Source organism: Tursiops truncatus, chromosome 16, assembly GCF_011762595.2.
Source record: "Tursiops truncatus isolate mTurTru1 chromosome 16, mTurTru1.mat.Y, whole genome shotgun sequence".
Taxonomy (NCBI): Eukaryota; Metazoa; Chordata; class Mammalia; order Artiodactyla; family Delphinidae; genus Tursiops; species Tursiops truncatus.
Genome location: NC_047049.1, coordinates 76,647,077 through 76,669,916, shown reverse-complemented (window position 1 = coordinate 76,669,916; position 22,840 = coordinate 76,647,077). Strand labels below are relative to the sequence as shown.

Below are 22,840 nucleotides of genomic sequence, written 5' to 3'. Positions count from 1 at the left end.
ATCATAGGGACAAAAACATAATTGCAAAAGGCTGAAGGAGTGAGTGGGTGATAAGAAAGTTTATGTAGTTCTGTCAAATTCACTAAGGTAGCAAGGAAAAAATAGTAAACTTTTATTTGAAGGTGTTGGAAGATACAGGAAAAGCTTCTTTTTTTAAGGTTGGGAAACAACAGATTTTAAAGGATAAGTTATCACCAGGAGTGGAGAGATTAAAAATTAAGAGGGAGAAGAAAGAGAAGTGGAATAATTAATGGGATTTGTTTTCCCTGTGGAAGGTAGAGAGGATTAATTTTCTTAGCAACTGTTTATTGATAACATCCTTAGCAATATCTTGTGGAGAAGACACAGCACATTGATTTCCCTCAAGGAATTTGTAATCTGGAAGGTGAGATATATGTGCCCCTATGTTAGATAAATAAAGTTATCAAAGGTACAGAGAGATGAGTTAGCATTTTAAAAGTAAGAACCTCAGCTCTTTTTCAGAGGCAAGGCTAGAAGAAGGGGAAAGATGGAAACTTCTTTTTTAGATGTAAAGGCAAGAAGTTGAATTAGTTGATGTCAAATTTGAATTGTGCCTTGAATGATGACATTTGGATGGGGCAGGAAGGGAAGAAATCCATCGAAGTGGGATTGACTATACACACTACTATATTTAAAATAGCTAATCAACAAGGACCTGCTGTATAGTGCAGGGAACTCTGCTCAGTATTCTGTAATAACCTAAATGGGAAAAGAATTTGAAAAAGAATAGGTACATACATATGTATAACTGACTCACTTTGCTGTACACCTGAAACTAACACAACACTGTTAATCAACTATACTCCAATATAAAATAAAATTTTAAATAAATAAATAAAAAGAAATCCAGCCAAGATATTAGGGGACTAAAGAGTTTGTTCTGTTCATACAGCAGGGAGGCCATAGGCCTTCGTGAACTAGGTGGTGGTATGACAGTGCTTGATAAATTGGAAATAGATTGCAGGTGGATAGATGATGACCCATCCATCCATCCATCCACCCATCCATCCAGCATTTGAGTCCAAGAATGTCTCACCACTACTCTCCTAGGTGCTGGGGGGACAGTGATACACACTTGGAGCTTTCAGTGAAATTGGGCATTTTTAAATCTCCGGCAAGGAAAGCTGAGTCGGAATGTTTAAGCTAAGAGACTCTCCCTTAGGTTCTCAGAGAGTCTCAGCACAGAAACAGAGGGAAAAGACAGAGAGAAGACATTTACTGAGGTCATTCAACAGGTAAGCAAGCTTCTTTGATCAGCGAAAGGCTTGTTTCTCCCACCCCAGCATACCTGTCCCCCAACAGTCAGCGTTTTCTCTAACTGCCACCGAGGGAGGTGCTGCTCTAGAGGAGTCTTGAGGGCCACGTTGGAAGTACGGGCTTCATCTTCCAGGCCCTGGGAAATGATGGGATAAAAAGAGAGTCTTAGAAAGGTTATCCTTGTAGTGGCTCGTCAAGGGGATGGGTAGGAAGAAAGACTGAGGCCGGGAGACCCCAAGTGCCTGTTATAGGAAGCTCATCCCAGGGGCCCCAGTGCAGCTGTGGAAGGAAGAATGGGGATATCGGCTCGGTGCTCTGTGACCGCCTGGAGGGGTGGGATAGGGAGGGTGGGAGGGAGGGAGATGCAAGAGGGAAGAGATGTGGGAACATATGTATATGTATAACTGATTCACTTTGTTATAAAGCAGAAACTAACACACCATTGTAAAGCAATTATACCCCAATAAAGATGTTAAAAAAAAAAAAAGAATGAAGAGCGGGGATTGTAATTCCAAGGGGTTAGTGTTCACTCGCTGTGACTGCTGGGTGCCGTAAGCAACAGAAATGCATTGTTTCACAGCGTGGAGCCTGTGAGTCTGAAACCAAGGTGTGGGCAGGGTTGGTTCCTCTCGAGGGCTGTGAGGGAAAGATCTGTGCCATGTTACTCTCCTGGGTGTGTAGACGGCCGTCTGCTCCCTGTGTCTCTTCACATCATCCCTCTGCGTGTGCCTGTCTCTGTGCAAATTTCCCCTTTTTCTAAGGACTCCAGTCATATTGGTTTAGCGCCCACCCTCGTGGCCTCATTTAACTTGATCACCTTTGTGAAGAGCCTCTCTCCAAATACAGTCTCACTCTGAGGTACTGGGGGTTTGGACTCCAGTGTGCGTCTTTGGAGGGACACCATTCAACCCCTAAAAATGCTTGGATAAAAAAGAAAAAGAAGAACCAAGTAGTAACACATTTTGAGGGAGAGATGTCAGGGATTCAGTGTCTGACAGGACTTGGAACGAAGAGAAGGGAGGGTTGGAGATCTGCTTCAGAGAGTTCCAGCTGGTGGCCAGGTGCATAGTGGGGCCACTGTCGAAAAATAAGAAAGTAGCTTATCTGGGCAGTGGGGAAAAAGTGAGTTCATCTTTTTTTTAAGCTCTTAAATGAAATGAACTCCATACAGTAGTTAAATCTCTCATCCAAGTTCAAAGCCTTTCTCTTCACCTCCAACTCAGGCCTGATCTGAAATGTTGAGGCCCAAAAGAGGGGCAGGTGACCTTGGTTCTCCTCCCCTTCCCCAGCAGGTGGGAATTCAACACTGCAATTACCTGATACAGGCAAAGCATTCCCAGCTGAATGTTCACAGCTGCCCCCAACAGCTAGCCCCAGCTCCTTCTCTCCCAGGCCTGCATCCTGCACCTCTTACCTTGGACAGGGTCCTTTCAAGATGGCGATGGCTCTGGTCCACTCGGCAGTGGCAAGCTCACCCCACTGTCTGACCGTCAGGAAAGCTCCAGCTGGCTGCTCTCTCCTCGTACACACAGGGTAGTGTCTCCCAGTGGCAGAGGGTTTGGCATTCTGGGTATCTACACATCAACAAGCATCAGGCTAAGGAGTGACAGGCCGTCTCCCCTTCCGGCATGCACCCCCAACAAGTGGTGACCTTGAGGCCCCGTTCACTTGACTTGGGGGGTGGGGCTGAGAGCTGCCCCTTCCTCCTTATGGGCAGAGGAAGGAAAGCAGCCCCCACTCTCACTTCTTCCACTGAGTCCTTCAGAGAAATCTCTTCCTCTTCTGTAAGCTGAGGGTGGGGCTCATGCCACTATTCTTGGCCCTTCTCAGCTGGTCCTTTGGGGTTTACCTGGGACCTCTCTGTGGGGTGTATGCATACCATTGTCCTGAGCCTGGGGCCCCAATTAAAACTCTTAAGACAGTGGGAAAACATCCCATCCCCTATCCTGTTATATTCTGTGTCATAGAGTTACTTGAGTTTCCCAGTTATGGGACTTTGAGATTGTTTCAACTGTTTTACTGTCCTCAGTACTGCTATGGTGGATGTCCAAGTATCCGTCCCCACCATATAAGGCTATATATTTCCTTAGACTACATTTACATCTCCATTTCCAGGCTAGACCTAATAGGCCACGCTGACAGTTTGTTCTTCCACTAAGCAAGCTGTAAGGACTCAAAGTCAATTCCTAGTCATAAATACGACCAAAATTTTAAAAAACATGTTGTCTTATCTATCGAAAGCCTATCAACAGCTAATTGATGTCTTCGAAATTAAACAAGCCTTTTAAAGTTCCACATTATATTACCCAGAGTAAATGGCAGGCAGGGGACATACATCCAGTTTTAAACCACAGAAACTCCAAGCATGCTGGTCCGTTGATAGTATTATACAAAGTATAATATGATAGCCAAGACAGAAAAGTGGCTTTAACAACTGATGCTAAAGTAGCGGCCCAAGAGATTAATTTTGTATCTTACTTATTCACCAAAGAAACAAGGACACATATTTTATTTCCAAGGACACATATTTTGTATCTCAGGCGGGTCTCTCCCCTGGAGCCTTGGCCCTTCACATACCCTCTGGGCTCTCACCTTCCTCCCAGCTCTCCCGCATACCCTCTGTTCTGACAGAGGCCGGAGCCCTGTCTATATTATACCTTATCTCCTGAGCTTGGTGCCTCCTGGTACTAAATCAGCGGGGAGGCTTGGCATTGCTAATCCTGACCATTTAGAAAGTGGGTTTGGGCCCAGATGCTCAAATTGACAACTTGGCATCTTTAGAGCTGAAGGGGACCATAGAAATCATGTTGTTTCACAGAGGGGACCTGAGCCAGTGGTTGAGAGGCTGAGTTGGGACCTGGGGCCTTGTCCGTCATCCATCCACCCCCATCCACCCCCTCATGCCTAGCATTTCTGAATCGGTAGCACTTGGTGTTACCAGTGGCTGCTGGGCCTCTTGCCTGGCCTAAATCTAGGGAGACAGGCTTTTCCACAGTTCTCAGTGCTGTCAGTCTGGCAGACTAGCGCTAGGGTAAACACTCCTGGAACAAAATTGGTAAGTGGAGTGGTTGCTCCTGTCTTTAAAGTGGACTGAGAGGTGGGTGGCAAAATCCCATCCAGCAGCCTCATTGCCTTGCCAGAGACCATCTGCAAACCCGAAGCAGGTCCGTGTGTTTTAATGACAGGGAATGGACCCCACCAGCACTTGCCATAGATGGTATCTTCTGAGTCAGCCCAGCAGGCCCCTACCTGCCCTTCTGGATGTGCAGCAATCCTTTCAAGCTCCAACAAGATCTGTTTGATAGATTGGCGAGTCCTTTCGTTTGTTCTCTAAGGGAAAGTCAGATTGTTCTGCTTTTAGGAAATATTTGGTCATTCCTTACTTCGCCCCTGATGTGAAGTTTAGAGATGAGGAACCAGATAAAACTAGAGAACTTTGCCCAGAACCTGCACTTGGTATTTTTAAGGGTTTCTTTTTTTTTATTGACGTATTTTCTCCTAGTTATTAATCAGATTTTCCTCCTTTGTATGTTTATTAATTTTTTATTGCATGGCAAACATTGTGAATTTTACATTATTGATCTGGATTTTATTAAGTTCCTTTATTTTATTTTATTTATTTTTTGGCTGTGCCATGCAGCTTGCAGGGTCTTAGCTCCCCGACCAGGGATCGAACCCGGGCCCCCTGCAATGGAAGTGCATTAGGACAGCCAGGGAATATCCTTACACTTGGTATTTTTAACTCTGGTGAGAGGGACTCCCTTTAGCCTTGCAATCACCATCTCCCAGTCCAAACAGGCTGCACTTTCTTTAAACAGGCTGTCAGAAGGTTGGTTCTTGAGACAGAGCTGTCTGGGCATTTAGAGGAGGGAGAAGGAATTTCAAGGGGTTGGTTTTGCTAGAATGGGAATCACCTGTTCGATTCTATGAATTTCAGTCTCTAATCTCTCTTGCCTTGTGCTCCTTAGTCTCCCTGCTCCCTTTGTGCTTCATTTATCTACCTTCCCATCAGTCTACAGAGTTGACTATCTCTCCTCTAACACGGTGATGGAAGGTGCTACGTTAGAATCAATGAATAGATGCACTAACCATTAGAAAGTGAAAACTACGTGAATAATACCAGGTGAGCTTGACTAGGGTCTTTAAGGGCTGTGGATCTTTTCTTCCTGCCTTTTAATACCTTAGACAAGTTTGCCTAAAACAGATAATGATCTGATTCTATCTCCCATTTGGTATTGAACTGCCTCAAGTTGTGTCACCTTACTTTTCTAGCCTCCATTTATTTATTCTGGGCTGTATCTTCCAGTGACCTGCCTGCCTTCTCACTGTGCTCTGCCGTACATGGAACCATCACATCTTATCCCTGGGGACAGTCCCTCCCACATCGGAGACCGAACCGGGTCTGTTTTCTTTCTTCCTCCCCCTCACTCCCTCTGCCCATAAGTTTCGCTGCTAACAGCCTCCACTCATCAGGCATTTTGGTGATGCTCTTGCTGATTCTGGGTGGACCCTGCCTTGCCCAGCCCTAGGTTAGGTGGACTAGGACCTCCTCCTTTCTCTGTTTTTGATTCCTGGAGAAAATGATGAAACGCAAACTGCTCTTCCCACTACAGATTCATGCCACCCAACCACAGTCATCATTTCAGGACCTTGAGTCCCTTTTTTCTATAATGAACTTCCCAGAAATGAAATTTTATTTATTTTTTCTTTTTAACATCTTTATTGGAGTATAATTGCTTTACAATGTTATGTTAGCTGCTGCTGTATAATAAAGTGAATCAGCTATATGTATACGTATATCTCCATATCCCCTCCCTCTTGCATCTCCCTCCCACCCTCCCTATCCCACCCGTCTAGGTGGTCGCAAAGCACTAAGCTGATTTCCCTGTGCTATGCGGCTACTTCCCACTAGCTATCTGTTTTACGTTTGGTAGTGTATATATGTCAGTGCTACTGTCTCACTTCGTTCCAGCTTACCCATCCCCCTCCCCGTGTCCTCAAGTCCATTCTCTACGTCTGTGTCTTTATTCCTGTCCTGACCCTAGGTTCTTCAGAACCTTTTTTTATTCTTTTTTTAGATTCCACATATGTGTGTTAGCATATGGTATTTGTTTTTCTCTTTGACTTACTTCACTCTGTATGACAGACTCTAGGTCCATCCACCTCACTACAAATAACTCAGTTTGTTTCTTTTTATGGCTGAGTAATATTCCATTGTATATGTGCCACATCTTCTTTATCCATTCATCTGTCGATGGACACTTAGGTTGCTTCCGTGTTCTGGCAATTGTAAATAGTGCTGCAGTGAACATTGTGGTACATGAGTTTTTGTTTTGTTTTGCTTTGTTTTGTTTTTTTGCGGTACACGGGCCTTTCACTGTTGTGGCCTCTCCCACTGCGGAGCACAGGCTCTGGACGCGCAGGCTCAGCGGCCATGGCTCACAGGCCCAGCCGCTCCGCAGCATGTGGGATCTTCCCAGACCGGGACACGAACCCGTGTCCCGTGCATCGGCAGGCGGACTCTCAACCACTGTGCCACTAGGGAAGCCCCATGAGTCTTTTAGAATTATGGTTTTCTCAGGGTATATGCCCAGTAGTGGGATTGCTGGGTCCTATGGTAGTTCTATTTTTAGTTTTTTAAGCAACCTCCATACTGTTCTCCATAGTGGCTGTATCAATTTACATTCCCACCAACAGTGCAAGAGGGTTCCCTTTTCTCCACACTCTCACCGGCATTTACTGTTTCTAGATTTTTTGATGATGGCCATTCTAACCAGTGTGAGGTGATACCTCACTGTAGCTCTAATTTGCATTTCTCTAATGATTAGTGATGTTGAGCATTCTTTCATGTGTTTGTTGGCAATCTGTATAGCTTCTTTGGAGAACTGTCTATTTAAGTCTTCTGTCCATTTTCAGATTGGGTTGTTTGTTTGGTTTTTTTTTCAGTTAATTAATTAATTTATTTTTGTCTGTGTTGGGTCTTCGTTGCTGCACAGGGCTTTCTCTAGTTGCGGCGAGCAGGGGTTACTCTTCGTTGTGGTGCATGGGCTTCTCAATGTTGTGGCTTCTCGTTGTGGAGCAGGGCTCTGGGGTGTGCAGGCTTCAGTAGTTGTGGCGCATGGCTTAGTTGCTCTGTGGCATGTGGGATCTTCCCGGACCAGGGCCTGAACCCGTGTGTCCTGCATTGGCAGGTGGATTCTTTTTTTTTTTTTTTTTTTGCGGTACGCGGGCCTCCCACCGCTGCGGCCACTCCCGCTGCGGAGCACAGGCTCCGGACGCGCAGGCTCAGCGGCCATGGCTCACGGGCCCAGCTGCTCCGCGGCATGTGGGATCCTCCCAGACCGGGGCACGAACCCCCACTACCCTGCATCGGCAGGCGGACTCTCAACCACCGCGCCACCAGGGAAGCCCGGCAGGTGGATTCTTAACCACTGCACCACCAGGGAAGTCCTGTTTGATTTTTTGACATTGAGCTGCATGAGCCGCTTGTATATTTTGGAGATTAATCCTTTGTCAGTTGCTTCGTTTGCAAATATTTTCTCCCATTCTGAGGGTTGTCTTTTCATCTTGTTTATGGTTTCCTTTGCTGTGCAAAAGTTTTGAAGTTTCATTAGGTCCCATTTGTTTATTTTTGTTTTTATTTCCATTTCTCTAGGAGGTGGGTCAAAAAGGATCTTGCTGTGATTTATGTCATAGAGTGTTCTGCCTATGTTTTCCTCTAAGAGTTTTATAGTGTCTGGCCTTACATTTAGGTCTTTAATCCATTTTGAGTTTATTTTTGTGTATGGTGTTAGGGAGTGTTCTAATTTCATTCTTTTAGATGTATCTGTCCAGTTTTCCCAGCATCACTTATTGAAGAGGCTGTCTTTTCTCCATTGTATATTCTTGCCTCCTTTGTCAAAGATAAGGTGACCATATGTGCGTGGGTTTATCTCTGGGCTCTCTATCCTGTTCCACTGATCTATATTTCTGTTTTTGTGCCAGTACCATACTGTCTTGATGACTGTAGCTTTGTCGTATAGTCTGAAGTCAGGGAGCCTGATTCCTCCAGCCCCGTTTTTCTTTCTCAAGATTGCTTTGGCTATTTGGGGTCTTTGGTGTTTCCATACAAATTGTGAAATTTTTTGTCCTGGTTCTGTGAAAAATGCCATTGGTAGTTTGATAGGGATTGTGTTGAATCTGTAGATTGCTTTCCTGAAATGAAATTTAAAAAGAAAAATCATAGTACTCTAATTTGATAGAGTCTCTTCATGCCTGTGTCTTTGACTTATTTCTACTTTGGGACCGAGTCAAAAGAAAATGTGGTAAGACAGGGACAAGCTAAAGGGCAAAAATGCCTGCTTCCTAGCACTTAGTAGTTATTTCCCTGAGAGCAGCATAAAAAGAAGTTTGTTTATTAATCATTAAATTGCACGGGTCCTTTACTTTATCTGCTCTAATTGACCTAACGGCTTCTGTTCTCATTATTGTTCAGTGCCCTGTGGGCTGTAATGCCTTTGAATTTCACAGGTGGGCTAGAATTTCTCTTAAAGTTCCTGTTGGTGTGGGTTTCAGGGTGTAGCTGCCCTTATACACGTTTGAGAGTATAAATTGATAACAACTTTCAGGAAATTATTTGGCAGCCATCTGTTACCCATTGATCCTGTGGTCCCGCTTTAAGGACTTGATCTCACAGACATCACAGCAGAGGGTGTTTGAAACAGAGGAGAGTTGTGGGTATCTTACATGCACATAAGTAGGAAGTGGTTGAATGAATTTTGGTACTTTGACACGTGTAATACTATTAAGCCATTGAAAAGAGGAGAGACCACTGACCTTAAAAGATACTCAGAATATATTGTTAAACAAATAAACCAAGTTGTAGACTAGTATGGTTTGGGGCTAAACAACATCTCTATATAGGTTGCGAGTGTGGCTGTCAGTAAGGACGGAGGAAGCATGTGCCCCAGGTTGTAACCTCTGGGGAGGGAGCTGGGATAAGAGATTAGGAGAAAAAGATTTTTGTATCTCTTGCTGCTTTTTTGAAAAACAGTATGATTTTGAGTACTTGTTATTTTGTGTGTGTGTTTGGTGTTTTCTTCAAAGAAAAGTGGTGGGGCTTCCCTGGTGGCGCAGTGGTTGAGAGTCCACCTGCCGATGCAGGGGACAGGGGTTCGTGCCCCGGTCCGGGAAGATCCCACATGCCGCGGAGCGGCTGGGCCCGTGAGCCATGGCCGCTGAGCCTGCGCGTCCGGAGCCTGTGCTCCGCAACGGGAGAAGCCACAACAGTGAGAGGCCCGCGTACCGCAAAAGAAAAAAAAAAAAGAAAGAAAAGTGATGGACTAAATCATCCAGACGTTTAGGTGGTATTTTGGCTCGGTAAACTTTTCATATTTTGGCCCTTGAAGCCAGGTGGGCTTTCTTCAGCTAGCAAACAATTATGCAGCACAGGAAAATCAGAGACTGAAGCGTTCACGAATGCACTTCCTCATCTCGAACCTTCGATTGGTCTGTGCTCCAGCGTCGCTTGTATCCTCCGGCCCAGGATTTGTGAATGACAGAAACATAGGCAGAAACATAGGCCATAATCTCCTGTAAAATACTTTGTGATATTTCTGAACAATAACCAGCTATACTTCACCCCCAAAGGGAAAACCCCTCCTTCTTTCATCTTTTTTTTTTTTTTTTTTGTGGTACGTGGGCCTCTCACTGTTGTGGCCTCTCCCATTGCGGAGCACAGGCTCCGGACGCGCAGGCTCAGTGGCCATGGCTCATGGGCCCAGCCGCTCCGCGGCATGTAGGATCTTCCCAGACCGGGGCACAAACCCGTGTGCCCTGCATCGGCAGGCGGACTCTCAACCACTGCGCCACCAGGGAAGCCCCTCCTTCTTTCATCTTTGAAACCATAGCCAAGGTATGAAATTACACCTCAGTGTCCCCGCCTTGAAGTCACAGGAACAGCCACTGCAGTCTTTGACCTTCACTTCAACTCCAGAAGTAGCAGGTCTCCCTTTTAATTGGATAGAAATCTTGCTGAAGAGAAGAAAGAACTAAATGTACACAAACCCACAGGTTTGCTCTCATCCTAGCAAAGCACCATAACATTCATTTCAAATTCCTATTCTTCCAGATTTAGTTCTTTCATCCTCAGTGAAACTTGCCCTGTTTCTGAGGTCTCACTCGAGTTCCTGCCCACCTTTGTGCTCCCTTGGCACTCGGTCTGTGCCTTTTTCACACGTTATTCCTTGTGGTAACAGTGTTTATGTGCATGTTTTTGTTCCATTACTGGATTGTAACCTTGCAGTGTCAGGGGTCTGCGTTGTTGCCGACACTGAATAGGTGCTTGATGAATGTATCCTGACTGAAACACATCTCTAAAAGCCAGTTGCTGGAATACAGGCAGACCTTGTTTTATTGCTCTTGGCTTTACTGCGCTTCGCAGATATTGTGTCTTTTACAAATTGGGGCAACCCTGACTCCAGTAAGTCTATTAGCGTCATTATTCCAACCACATTTGCTCACTTCGTGTCTCTGAGTCATATTTTGTAATGCTTGCAATATTTCAGACTTTTTCATTGTTATCATGTGTGATGGTGATCTGGGAGCAGTGATCTTTGACGTTACTACTGCAAAAAGATTATGACTCGCTGAAGTCTCAGATGATGGTTAGCATTTTTTAGCAGTAAAGTATTTTTAAATTAAGGTATGTAGATTGTTTTTTAGACAGAATGCAGTTGTACACTTAATACTACAGAATGGTGTAAGCATAACTTTTATATGCACTGGGAAACCAAAAAATTCGTGTGACTTGCCTGATTGAGATATTCGCTTTATTGTGGTGGTCTGGAAATAAACCTGCAGTATCTCCAGGCTATGCCTGTATACTTTGAAATAAATAGATATGTCCAGTTTTCTATATGTATATTATACTTCAGTAAAAAATAAAAATGAAAGTAAACAGTTACTGCAATAGTAATTAATTTGCAGGAAAAGAATTGAGTATAGGGCTTCCCTGGTGGCACGGTGGTTAAGAATCCATCTGCCAATGCAGGGGACATGGGTTTGAGCCCTCGTCTGGGAAGATCCCACATGCCGCAGAGCGGCTGAGCCCATGCGCCACAACTACTGAGCCTGCACTCTAGAGCCCGCGAGCCACAACTACTGAAGCCCACGTACCTAGAGCCTGTGCTCCGCAACAAGAACAGCCACCACAATGAGAAGCCTGCGCACTGCAACGAAGAGTAGCCCATGCTCGCTGCAACTAAAAGAAAGCCCACGTGCAGCAATGAAGCAGCCAAAAAACAAACAAACAAAAATATTGAGTATAAATTGCTTAGAAAAACCCAACAGGAGACATAGTCTAGTCCTGATGTTTAGAAGTGGATAATCAGTAAACACATTCAGAAGAGTTACACGGATGTTGGGTCTGTCTTGGGAATTCATAGCATTGAAAGGTGCTTGAGTTGCACTGGCTGAGTGATGGGAGAAGACTTAGAACAGTCTAAATCCATGCTACATAAGCCCTGTTACTCTGGCACACTCAGGCATTTAAAATCTTATTTTGAAAACCATTTACTAAAATATTTTCATAAAGCAGAGATGTTAAGCTTTAGCATTGGTTGTTCTCCCAAAGCAGCTAGTTAAGTAATTCGGTATTAAGTCATTTGCAAGGGAGGCCTTTCTTCTCAGGCTCTTTGTCTGTCGTGTAGGTTGCTGCCACCAGGTGGGCAGTGATAACTTTGGTCTTCATGGTGGTTTCCAACCAGATTTAGGCTACAGTCAGATTAACCAACCTGTTGAGTGCTTTCCCACTCAGTTATCCTCCCCTTAGTTTGCAAAATTATAAAGATGGGGCTCTTTATTAGTTAGCTAAGCATAGACATTTTTAAAATAAATTTATTTATTTAATTTTTGGCTGCGTTGGGTCTTCGTTGCTGTGCGCGGTCTTTCTCTAGTATGTGGCGAGCAGGGGCTACTCTTTGTTGCGGTGCACGGGCTTCTCATTGTGGTGGCTTCCCTTGTTGCGGAGCACAGGCTCTAGGCGCATGGGCTTCAGTAGTTGTGGTGCACTGGCTCAGTAGTTGTGGCTCACGGGCTCTAGAGCACAGGCTCAGTAGTTGTGGTGCACGGGCTTAGTTGCTCCGCGGCATGTGGGATCTTTCCGGACCAGGGATCAAAACTGTGTCCGCTGCATTGGCAGGCGGATTCTTAGCTGCTGCACCGCCAGGGAAGTCCCTAAGCATAGACATTTAAAGAAGAACTGAACAGTCCAGAAGAGCACGTTTCCCAGAAACCCAGTACCTAGCCCCATCAATCTGGTGCTGGTTAGTACCCTCCCCATCAGTCTGTCAGCATGTTCAGCCCATCAGTCCATCCCCCCGTGTGGACGGCACACGGAGTACGTTCATCTCTGAGTTGAGAGCTTTTCCCCAAATGTCTTCTTGGCCCTGGGATTGCTACTGCTCGGAGCCTGGTGTGAAATCACCACGTGTAAGTCTCCACGGGGGACTCTTGTTCAGCACCTGGTTCTTGCAGCTCCCTAAGCAGAAATGGGACCCGACGACCAGGTTATAAACTCACCAGAGTGCAAAATTAGTGTCACCTAGCCACCTTTCTACTCAAAGAATTCTCAGCAGAGGTTAACAAATTTGCCCAAATATAAGGTAATTCCCTCATATTCACCATGGAAAGGTTTTACAAAATGGGGGTTTTCTTTTTTTTTTTTTTTTTTTTTTTAATGGGGGTTTTCTTTAGCCTACTTGGATATATAAACCATTGGCGTTCAACTTTGTGGTTACCTTCATATCTTCTAAGGAGATTTTTAAAAATTTGTATGTGGTACAACAGTGGTCCCCAACCTTTTTGGCACCAGGGACCGGTTCCTAACAGTCCGCAGACCAGTACCGGTCCGCGGCCTGGGGGCTGGGGACCCCTGTGGTGAGATGCACATGCAGTGTTTACCATCTTGACCATTTTTAGGTATAGAGTTCAGAGCCGTTAGCTGCATTCACATTGTTGTGCAGTCTTCACCACCATCCCTCTCCAGAACTTTTTCATCTTCCCAAACTGAAATTCTATCCCCATTAAACTCTAACTCCCCATTCTCCCTTGCCCCACTCCCTGGTAATCATTATTTTACGTTCTGTCTCTGAATTTGACTCCTCTAGGTCACTCATATAAATGGAATCATATAGTATTTGTATGTCTGTGACTGGTTTATTTCACTTAGCATAATGTCCTAAAGGTTCATTCTTATTGTAGCATGTGTCAGAATTTCCTTCCTTTTTAAGGGTGAATTGTATTCCACATTTTGTTAATCCATTCATCTATTGATGGGCATTTAGGTTGTTTCCAAAAACCCAACAGATTGCCCTTGAACTTCACTCAGAATTAAAACGAGTCCTCTGAACAGAAATCTCTGAACAGAAAAGCTTTGGAATAGGACCTTGACGAGGACGATTTGAAAGGAAACTAAGAATGACCAAAAAGCAGCTGGGACCCAGCTGAGATCAGATTTGTGAGCTCATGAATGTGTGAGGCTTTTCATTTCTTTTTCCCCAGCAATACTCAGCATTTAGAGCAAGACTGGTGGAGTAGACTCATGCAGAGCTAAGGACTGGCAAGGCCCACAGCTGACGGACACATCTAGGGTGTTTTTAAACATATCACTGAGATGGTTGACAGTGACTAAGTGACAGGAACCAGGTGAGAAGGATGGATTGGGGGTGGAGGTGCGCAACTGGTGACCAAGGAGATGAGGCCAGAGAGCAGGGTGGAAGGGAATGGGGGAGGGGTAAGGATGGCAGCTTGAAGAGCAGCATCCTCTGGGCTGGAGAACTCAGAGCCTGGGCTGTATTTAAGCCTTCTTTCCTCCCTCCCTCCCACTCACTTCCCTTCCCGCAGATCTTCTGTGTTATCTGTCTCAGACGCGTGTTAATCACTACGGGACAGCATGGACAAGACCCTTGGCCTCATAATGTAGGGTCTAGTGCAGAAGAGATACTGCAAACCTCCCCACCCAGTGTAACGAGCGCCCTGGGGAGTGGCAGGTCCAGGATGCTGTGGGAGCACCCAGGGCCCGTCACCCAGACAGAGACTTTGGAGAAGCTTCCTAGAGCTGGTGATGTCTAAGCCGAGGCTTCAAAGACAGGAGAAAATGAGGCAGCTAGAAGCTGTGCATTGGCTTCCACCACTCTGCTAGAGCTGCTTTCACAAACCACTCTTCTCCTCACCAAACCGTATCTTCACATGGCCCTTGGAGCCCTGACCTTTTCTCTCCTCCTCTCTGACCTCCCTCCTCTGCTTTCCTTTCTCATTCCCTCCCTCACCACCGGAATGTAGGCCGTTGGGTGCTCCTCAAGATTGTGACCTCACTGCATGCCCTCCACGGCCTCTCTCTCCTCCCGTGACCATGTCAGCATCCATGTCTCTGTCCCCTGCCCCGGCCTCTCCCAAGGACCAGAGACATCCTCAGCTCCCGCCGTGATCTTGTCTCATCCATCTCATCTTCCAAACTCGCTCTTCGTCTCACCTCCGCTCACTTGCCCACGTCCTGGCTGTATCCCCTCCGTGGCTCTAGCTTTATCCCTTCCTCTCCCAAAGGAGTGGTTTGGGGGCCTCATAATTCTTGCCTTTGAGTCAGTCATGCTTCCCCCCCTCCATCAAATCGCCTGGCCGCCCCACTCTCCCTGGGCGCGTGTTCCCGCTCTGATCCTCTACAGCTGCGAGGATGCCCTGCTTCTGGTGAGAGCCCTTCAGTGACTTCCATCGCCTGAGACTGGCTTTCAGGCCTCAGCCCATTTTTCTCACCTCATCTCCCTCTGTCACCCCCTCACTGCCTTTGCTTCAGACAAAACACCCTACAGGGGCCCCGTCTGTTTCCATTTCTTTTTGGGCTCACATGGACCTCTGGCTAAATGCCCTTTCCTCCCCGTCCCCACTCTCCAGACCCTCATCAAGACTCGTCTCAGATGCCTCTGATTCGAAGAAAGGTCCTCTGGGTGTTTTTGTTGGAAGCAACCTCTGCCCTCTGACTTGATCTATTCCTCCCTATTGAAATGCACCATCTTTTGCCTTGTATTTTAGTTACTCGTGTGTGACTCTGTTTCCCCAGCATATCTGAGGGCAGGCCTTGAGGTCAAGGGTTCAGGTCCTTTTATCTTTGTAGGTGGATTCCCCCAAAGGAGCTTGTACCTATTGGCTACTCAGAAAAGAGGTGATGAATGAGGTTTCAGTAGGACCCTAAAAAACACAAAAATCAGTCTTTTCTGATTTCACTCTTACAAAACTAACCTAAAAAGTAGCATAACATAATAATCAGAGCAAGAATAGAGATCACAGATCTAAATTCTGTCCCCATCAACCTTCACAAGTAATTCTGAGTCATGTCCCTCGTCTACATCAGGGTGATGAGTCTGGCCAGACACTGATTTTGGTGACATTTTCTCCAGATGATGAGAAATCAAGTCAGATATGCCGTGTAATATGGTCTTTACTTAAAGGGCAGTTCATGTTTTAGCAGGACCTCGTTAGTACCACAAAAATCTGTCAAGTGTTAACATTTGTGTGTCTCGACACTGAAGGTCCTGTTTTTGCTTCTTCCGCGCAAGTTTCCAATTCAGTGAGCAGAACCGTGACTGTGTTGATGGGAGGGCAAGCCTGCCTGGTCCTGCTGGAGCTGCACAGATGCTAAAAGGCAGGTCTCCACACGACCGGGTGAATAATGAATAGTGGCCTTAACATCTCGGAGCTTCTGGGTTTCGCCTTGCAGAAGTAAAAAATTGCAGAGAGGAATTTTTGTTCTTTTAGAAACTGCTCAAACTCTTACAAACTGTATATACATATGGTGAGCAGTTTGCTTTTTGTACTAGTGAGGACAGTGGGAAGGAACAGGACTCAAACGAAAACAGTATTGAGATGAGTTAGGGGACAAAATCTAGCTGGTAAGACATAGGAATACTTCTTGTGTGAAAAAAAATAGGATTGTAATTAGACCAGTGTCTATGCACTGCCGAGACGTGGGCATTTATGAGCTCGGAGCAAGGAGAAGGGCTTCTTAGGAGGTTAAGAGGAAGAGACTGTTTAAAATGTTTGATACACCAGGGAGTTAACACATCATTAAGGGTGAAACTTTCAGAGACCTGGGAATGTGGAGCATCTTAGTGATAAGGGAATCCATCAGCCACCTCAATATACAAATAGGGGATCAGAAGCCAGTGCTGGTGAGTGATGTGCCTGAGGTTATGAGTGCAGGTGGACTTACATCCAGGGCTTTGACCCAACTCATAGTGCTACTTCTGCAATACTAGGGATGGAGGGGGTACTGTTAGCTGCTGAGAGATTTTAGTTTTATAAAGATGGAGTTAACATAGACATATACTAGGGTCAGTCTCCTCTGCTGACTTCATTGAAAACCCTTACACACACACACACACACACACACGCGCGCACGCACACACACACACACACACACACACACACACACACACACAGACACACACACCCCCTACAAGAAGATCAGGTAAGTCCCTCCAGGTAGTATATCCTGTAACATGGCCTTGGTTGTAAACATGGAACCTCAGGCAGGCAGAAACGCAATTACCTCTCAAGGGAATTGTCGCTGCTTTTTAACAGTTTCTCTTTGCTGCTTTGTAATATGCACTTAAAAAGTGTAATAGATACAGGAAAGAATTATAACCTGGACTGACAAACAACAAGCCCAACAAAAAGTAAATAGGAAATAAAATAAGGGGAACAGTCCATAATGTGAAATTTAAAAAAGAAACAAAACAGTAGCATGTTGTTACGTGCACTTATACTTTTTTTTAAAATAAGGACAGTCATTCATTTAACAAACGTGTGTTGAGTGTCTCCTGTGTGCTGGGCATTGTTCTGGCCACTGAGGATCCAGCATGGAGAGCAAATAGGCAAGGGCCCCTGCCCTCCAGGAGCTTATATTCTAGGGAGAGACACATCGTTCACTACTCATTTTAAAAATGTTTTTATTGGAGTATGGTTGATTTACAATGTTGTATTAGTTTCAAGTGTACAGCAAAGTGAATCTGTTACACATATATCCACTCTTTTTAAGATTCTTTCCCCATACAGGTAATTACAGAGTATTGAGTAGAGTTCCCTGTGCTATAAAATAGGTCCTATTAGTTACCTATTTTATATATAGTAATGTGTATATGTCAATCCTAATCTCCTAATTTGTCCCTCCCACTGCTTTCCCCCCAGTAAACATAAGTTTGTTTTCTACATCTGTGACTCTATTTCTGTTTTGTAAATAACTTCATTTGTACCATTTTTTTAGATTCCACGTATAAGTGATACCATATGATATTTGTCTTTCTCTGTCTGCCTTACTACCCATTAAAATACCATTTTTAAGATCCATTCTCCTTCCCCCACCCACAGTTTTTGGTGGAAATTTAACTAAATTGGGAAATTGATAGCATCTCCAATCATGTATGGGTATGGTTTTAACGAAGATTGCTTTTTGTTTTTTAAGGGAGAAGAAAATGGCTTTCCAGACAGTACTGGAGATCCCCTTTCAGGTAAATGATTAACTCTAAAGGTATCTGGGCTTCAGTGATAGCTAGTGTGGCTAAATTCAAGATCATTTGAGATGTTTATCATTAACTTTCAAAATCTGTATTACACACTAGAGAAACTTTCCAACCACACACCACAGTGAAGTGCAAAGAAATCTTACAGAATTTCACAAAAGCCTTCAGAGAGTATTTTCTCAGTGTTAACCCTCCTTCGCTTGGGCGGGGTACAGCAGGCTTCTCAAGTGGACGGGTTTAGGATCAGGTGAGGGTCGAACTGACCCTCCCTCCCTCTGAGTTCTGGAAGCCACAGTGTTGGCGGAGAACTTTGCCAGGTGCAAGCGAACAATGGGATGTAGGCACACCGAGTCAGCGTGGGAAGGGCTGCTCAGCCGCCTGCTGTCCGCTTCCCTCCTCTGGCACTTAGGGAGCCAAAGGGACCCCTCCTGACGTTAGACCATATGCTGGTGCCCACCGTTTTCTGCTTCTAGTGTGTTTAACCAAGAAACATTTAAAGTTTGTCTTCCCTGCCTCATCCCCCGCTGCCTTTTTTATTCTTTATTGTAAGACAGAAACTTTGGCAATGTTTAGATTCCTCATTAATTAATCATGGGGAAAATATGGAGTGAGTATTAAAATAAGCTACCAAAATAATAATTAGGAAAAAAAAACCCTCACCAACATTTTAAAATATCTTTCAAAACACATATTGAACGGCCTGATTCATCAGGGGTTGGTTTGTTTCTTTTTTATGGAAAGGTTGGTGGCTCATAAAAGCCTTAGGATAATCTGTCATCAATCCCAGGCTGTGCCCAGGTAACAATGCTGAAAATCAGAACTTGTGGTGCATAATCAACTTCTTTTCCTTAGAAACATGATGTTAGCAGCAGTTTTATCTCTGGTTGGTGAGATTCCAGGTGGTTTTTTGTCATGCAACAGATTTTTATTTCTTAGAGACGCCCCTGTGTGCCAGGCTCTCTAAGGAGGCCAGATGACAAAGATATAGTTCTGGAAGACAGTATTTGGGATTCTGGTTCCAGTTCAGCTACTGTCCTTCTGTGATTAGAGAAATCCAGGAGAAATTGGGCCAGGAGAACTTCCGGTGGCGCTTACCCACCAGGTTTCATGGGACAGGCCCAGTGTCGGGGGTCCCATCCAGGCACCCAGTGGAACTCACCTTCTTTGGACCAGAATCTGCCCCTACTAGAGGCTAAGGCCACGGGCTAATTTTCCCTCTTTCACAAATACTGCAGCAGGCACAGGCTCAAATTAGAAGCACCTAGCTGAGTGAGGTAGAGGAGGGGAAAGCATCTTTGCATCCAGGCAGAGGCAATTTTAATAATCTTTTCACTATCTTATATTTTAAAAATTTCTAACATGAGTGGGTGTCAGAAAAATCTACCCCCAGAACTTTAATCTGTATATACAAATGTATATACAACAAATGATCCAGTGTAGGCAGATACGTACAGTGCGTGGTAAAATAACCAAGGGATTCTCTAAACGCCTAACTGTGATGGGCCTGGGTGATGAGAACATGAAATTTTTTTTCCATATGTTCACCTGAGTGTTTAGATTTTCCGTGACAAGCACATATTTCTTTTCTAATTAAAAAAAATCTACACTTAAACTTTTTAAAGACTAACACCCTGCACTCTAATGTGAAACGTCAGCTAAAATGAGAATGAATCAAGTTGCTTAGGAATATCTATAAACCGTTCAAAGACTCTTATGTGTTAAGGTCATTGATAGAGTACTCAAATTTCGGGTTGTCTCGAAAAGTTTTTACCTGTGTCAAAATGACATGGAAGGGGCTTCCCTGGTGGCGCGGTGGTTGGGAGTCCGCCTGCCGATGCAGGGAACACGGGTTCGTGCCCTGGTCCAGGAGGATCCCACGTGCCGCGGAGCAGCTGGGCCCGTGCGCCATGGCCGCTGGGCCTGCGTGTCCAGGGCCTGTGATCCGCGGTGGGAGAGGCCACAGCAGCGAGAGGCCTGCAAAAAAAAAAAAAATGACATGGAAGATTTTCAAAGAGAATAAACTTTTCACAGTGATAGCAAGTATTACTGAGAGCAGAAATTGTACTGCTGAAATCAACAGCTGTACCACCCAGCACGGTGCTTTGCCCAGAGGAGTGTACAGGTGTTTGGTTGGGTTTGGGGTTTTTTTTCCCATAAACAAGCAAATGAGAGACATTGACTTATTGGCTTTGCTCTTGGAAGAAAGGGCAAAAGCAGATCCCTATATTTCCTCTTTGAATGAGAGTAGCCACCTAAGTAAGATTTATCTTATTGTTTTACTTACACTAATATAGCATTTGCCATGTACCAGGCCCCCTTCAAGCACTTTTAGAGATATACTCAGAAAAAAAAGCGTTCATGACAACTCTGTGGGTCCAGTTATTTTCTTCACCAGGTGGATGCAACAGAAGTAGCCCTGGGTTCCGTGGCTGGTGCCCATCACATAGGTCCTAAGTGGGAGTCAAGCCCCAGGCCAGACCCAACACTCGCGTCCCCACCAGACCAGGCTGCCTCTCTATTGGTCAGACGCATCGCCTGTGTAGCACACGTGTTGAATACCTGAGTGTCACACATGGGGGTGAAGGTCAGGCTTCCAGCTCAGAGTCTCCATCTGGAACAAAGGTCCACCCCCAGCTCCCACAGAGTCAGCCTCTGAGCCGCTGAAACACCTTTCCCAGAAGCTTGCTGCTGCATCAGGCCCTTGGTCAAGCCTTAACTCAGAGCCTGGCTTTTATTTAATGCTTGCAATTTGAAAACCTTAGTTACCTGCAATCCAGTTTATATCTGGTTAAAATAAGGAATATGGGCAGAACGGAGGGCTCTAGGATAGAAGGAGGGAATTGACCAGAGTGAGAAATGACAGTTTGTAATCAAGGAAAGAATAAGAGTACAATTCAGAATCAGCTACTACTAGAAAAGCAAAGCCCCCTGGGTGGAACCGTTGACTACAGAAGCAAGCCCCCAGGAGACATTAAAGTTTTACAATGTTTTCAGGCAATTTTTCAAAATGAAAACATTTGGGCATGAAAGGAATAAGCCTCAGTTATAAAAACAAACAAAAAACCCCCACAAAACTCCCAAATAGTAAAGTTAAAAACCTCTTCTTGTTCTCCCTTTTGGTGGCGGTATTTATCACCCGGACCATGACCCGCCTCCCCATCTATTCTCCACAGTTACCTGTTTTTCAAGACTGACTTTTCTGACGCCCTTGTATAATTCAGCACTTGCCTAATCTAAACCTAATTTCCCCATAGAAGTGAATGTACAATAGGATTTTCATTTTTTTCAAATTAGGTCCATAAAGTGACACTTAGTAAATATGCTCGTGTCACATAATTTCGGAATTTATGTAAAATTCTATGTTGAATTTTAACCTGGGTCCTTTCTTATGTGTGTTTCTTTTTTTTGAAACGTGCCTTCTACACTCCAGTTTTGTTTGATGACAGAATGTCCTGCGTGGTTTACTAGCCGGGCTCCATCCAGTTTGTCAGTTAGCCTCCCCAGGGATGTTAGCAACTTGATGTCTTCTTAAAAGGGTATTTCAGAGAGGGAGAATGAAACCATATTGGTTTTCCCTTTGGTTAAGAGATCAAACACCCACCAAAAGCCCTTGGGTCAGTTTCTTAGTAGATAAAAATAATTCTCCATCATTTTCCAGCTCATATCAAATAACTACCTCTGATGAGTCGTGTGGTATGTGGGCACCCCCGTGATTTCTCAAAGCCGTAAACTGGCATTTTAAATATATTTATTTCCAACCACATCGGACACCACACACAGAAAAAAGCGTGACACCCTTAACAAACATAACTGGAGAATTATTTGACTGTAGTTTGACACTTGTTGGTATTTTCCAAATCTCATAATGAATAGACACCTAAGAGAGAGTTATTTTATTTTAGAACCACGATGTCTTGCTGTTTGCAAAGCTGCCAATATAAAATGTTTACTGTTTAATTGTTTGAGCTAACTCAAGACCTAGTTATCATGAGGAGCATTATTATAAACGATCTGAGAGCCAGCAGTGGCACTGAGCGCTTTGGAGGAAAACACCCGTGTGGTAATAGCTCTTGAAAAGCCAGGACATACAAGATAAAACGGCACCTCCCCTGCAGGGAGGTACATTAAGTCAATCTGTGATCCACTGCTGACATCCTGACTGAAGCCATTTTCTAGGTTCAGCCAGTCATGACCCTTGTGAATTCTGCATCTTGTTCCAATTAACAGTTAATTGACCAGCATTTTATAACCTGCCAGCCTCAAACTTGAGAGTTAGACACTGCATCATTGGACACGAACTGTTTCTTACTCTGCTTTAAATGACATAGACATACCTTGTCGATGAACATGCTTGATTTCTGAACTCTTCTTTAAGGTTTGATGTAAAGTGTGTGTGAGAGAGAGGATGAAGAATAAGGGGAGAGGGGCAAAAAAAGCCCCATAGGAAAATCCATTCTTCTGCTTGTGAGCGTAGGGAAGTATTATCTATCCACAGACTCCTAATCGCCAAGCAGACATGGTATCTTTCAAAGAGAAGTAGCTGTCATTCCAAAATCTACTCTCGGCAGGCCCTTCTGACGAAGAACTTACTCTGTAGATGTCTTTAAGGCAACGGTTTTCAACCCTGACTACACATCAGAATTGTCAGGAGAGCTTAAAAAAAATTCCCATGTCCTGCCTGCACCCTAGACCAAATAAATAAGGACCTCGTGGGTGGCACCAGACATCAGGATTTTGTAAATCTCTGCAGGAGGGGCAGGGTAAGGGGGATCAGAGAGTTCCATTTTTTGGCCAAGGTTGAGAACCACTGCTTTAAAAAAGGCTGTTGGTTATGGTTCCTTACCCGCAGCTACTAATTCTTTGTTGCGTACTTATCACGCACTAGGATGAGGCTTTAAGGGATGATATCATTTAATCCTCTCAACAACCTTATGAAATAGGTATCGCTCTCCCTGTTCGGAGAGGGAGGCCATGGCGTTAGCAAGCTCAGTAACCTGTCCAAGCTGCACACC

General features: G+C 44.7%; 2 protein-coding genes across 5 annotated transcripts in view; both read left to right on the top strand.

Annotated features, from left to right (window-relative positions):
• LGALS8 (galectin 8) overlaps nt 1–22,840 on the top strand; it is a 103,462-nt gene that overhangs the window by 14,002 nt on the left and 66,620 nt on the right. For all 3 annotated transcript variants that reach the window (XM_073793641.1, XM_073793642.1, XM_073793640.1), the window contains exon 4: nt 17,771–17,816. In XM_073793641.1, the coding sequence (XP_073649742.1) occupies nt 17,771–17,816 (46 nt within the window). The remainder of the gene's footprint in view (nt 1–17,770; nt 17,817–22,840) is intronic.
• Nucleotides 1–22,840, top strand: part of EDARADD (EDAR associated via death domain) — an 89,265-nt gene that overhangs the window by 51,488 nt on the left and 14,937 nt on the right. For both annotated transcript variants that reach the window (XM_033842005.2, XM_073793645.1), the window contains one exon: nt 17,771–17,816. In XM_033842005.2, coding sequence (XP_033697896.1) covers nt 17,771–17,816 — 46 coding nt within the window. The remainder of the gene's footprint in view (nt 1–17,770; nt 17,817–22,840) is intronic.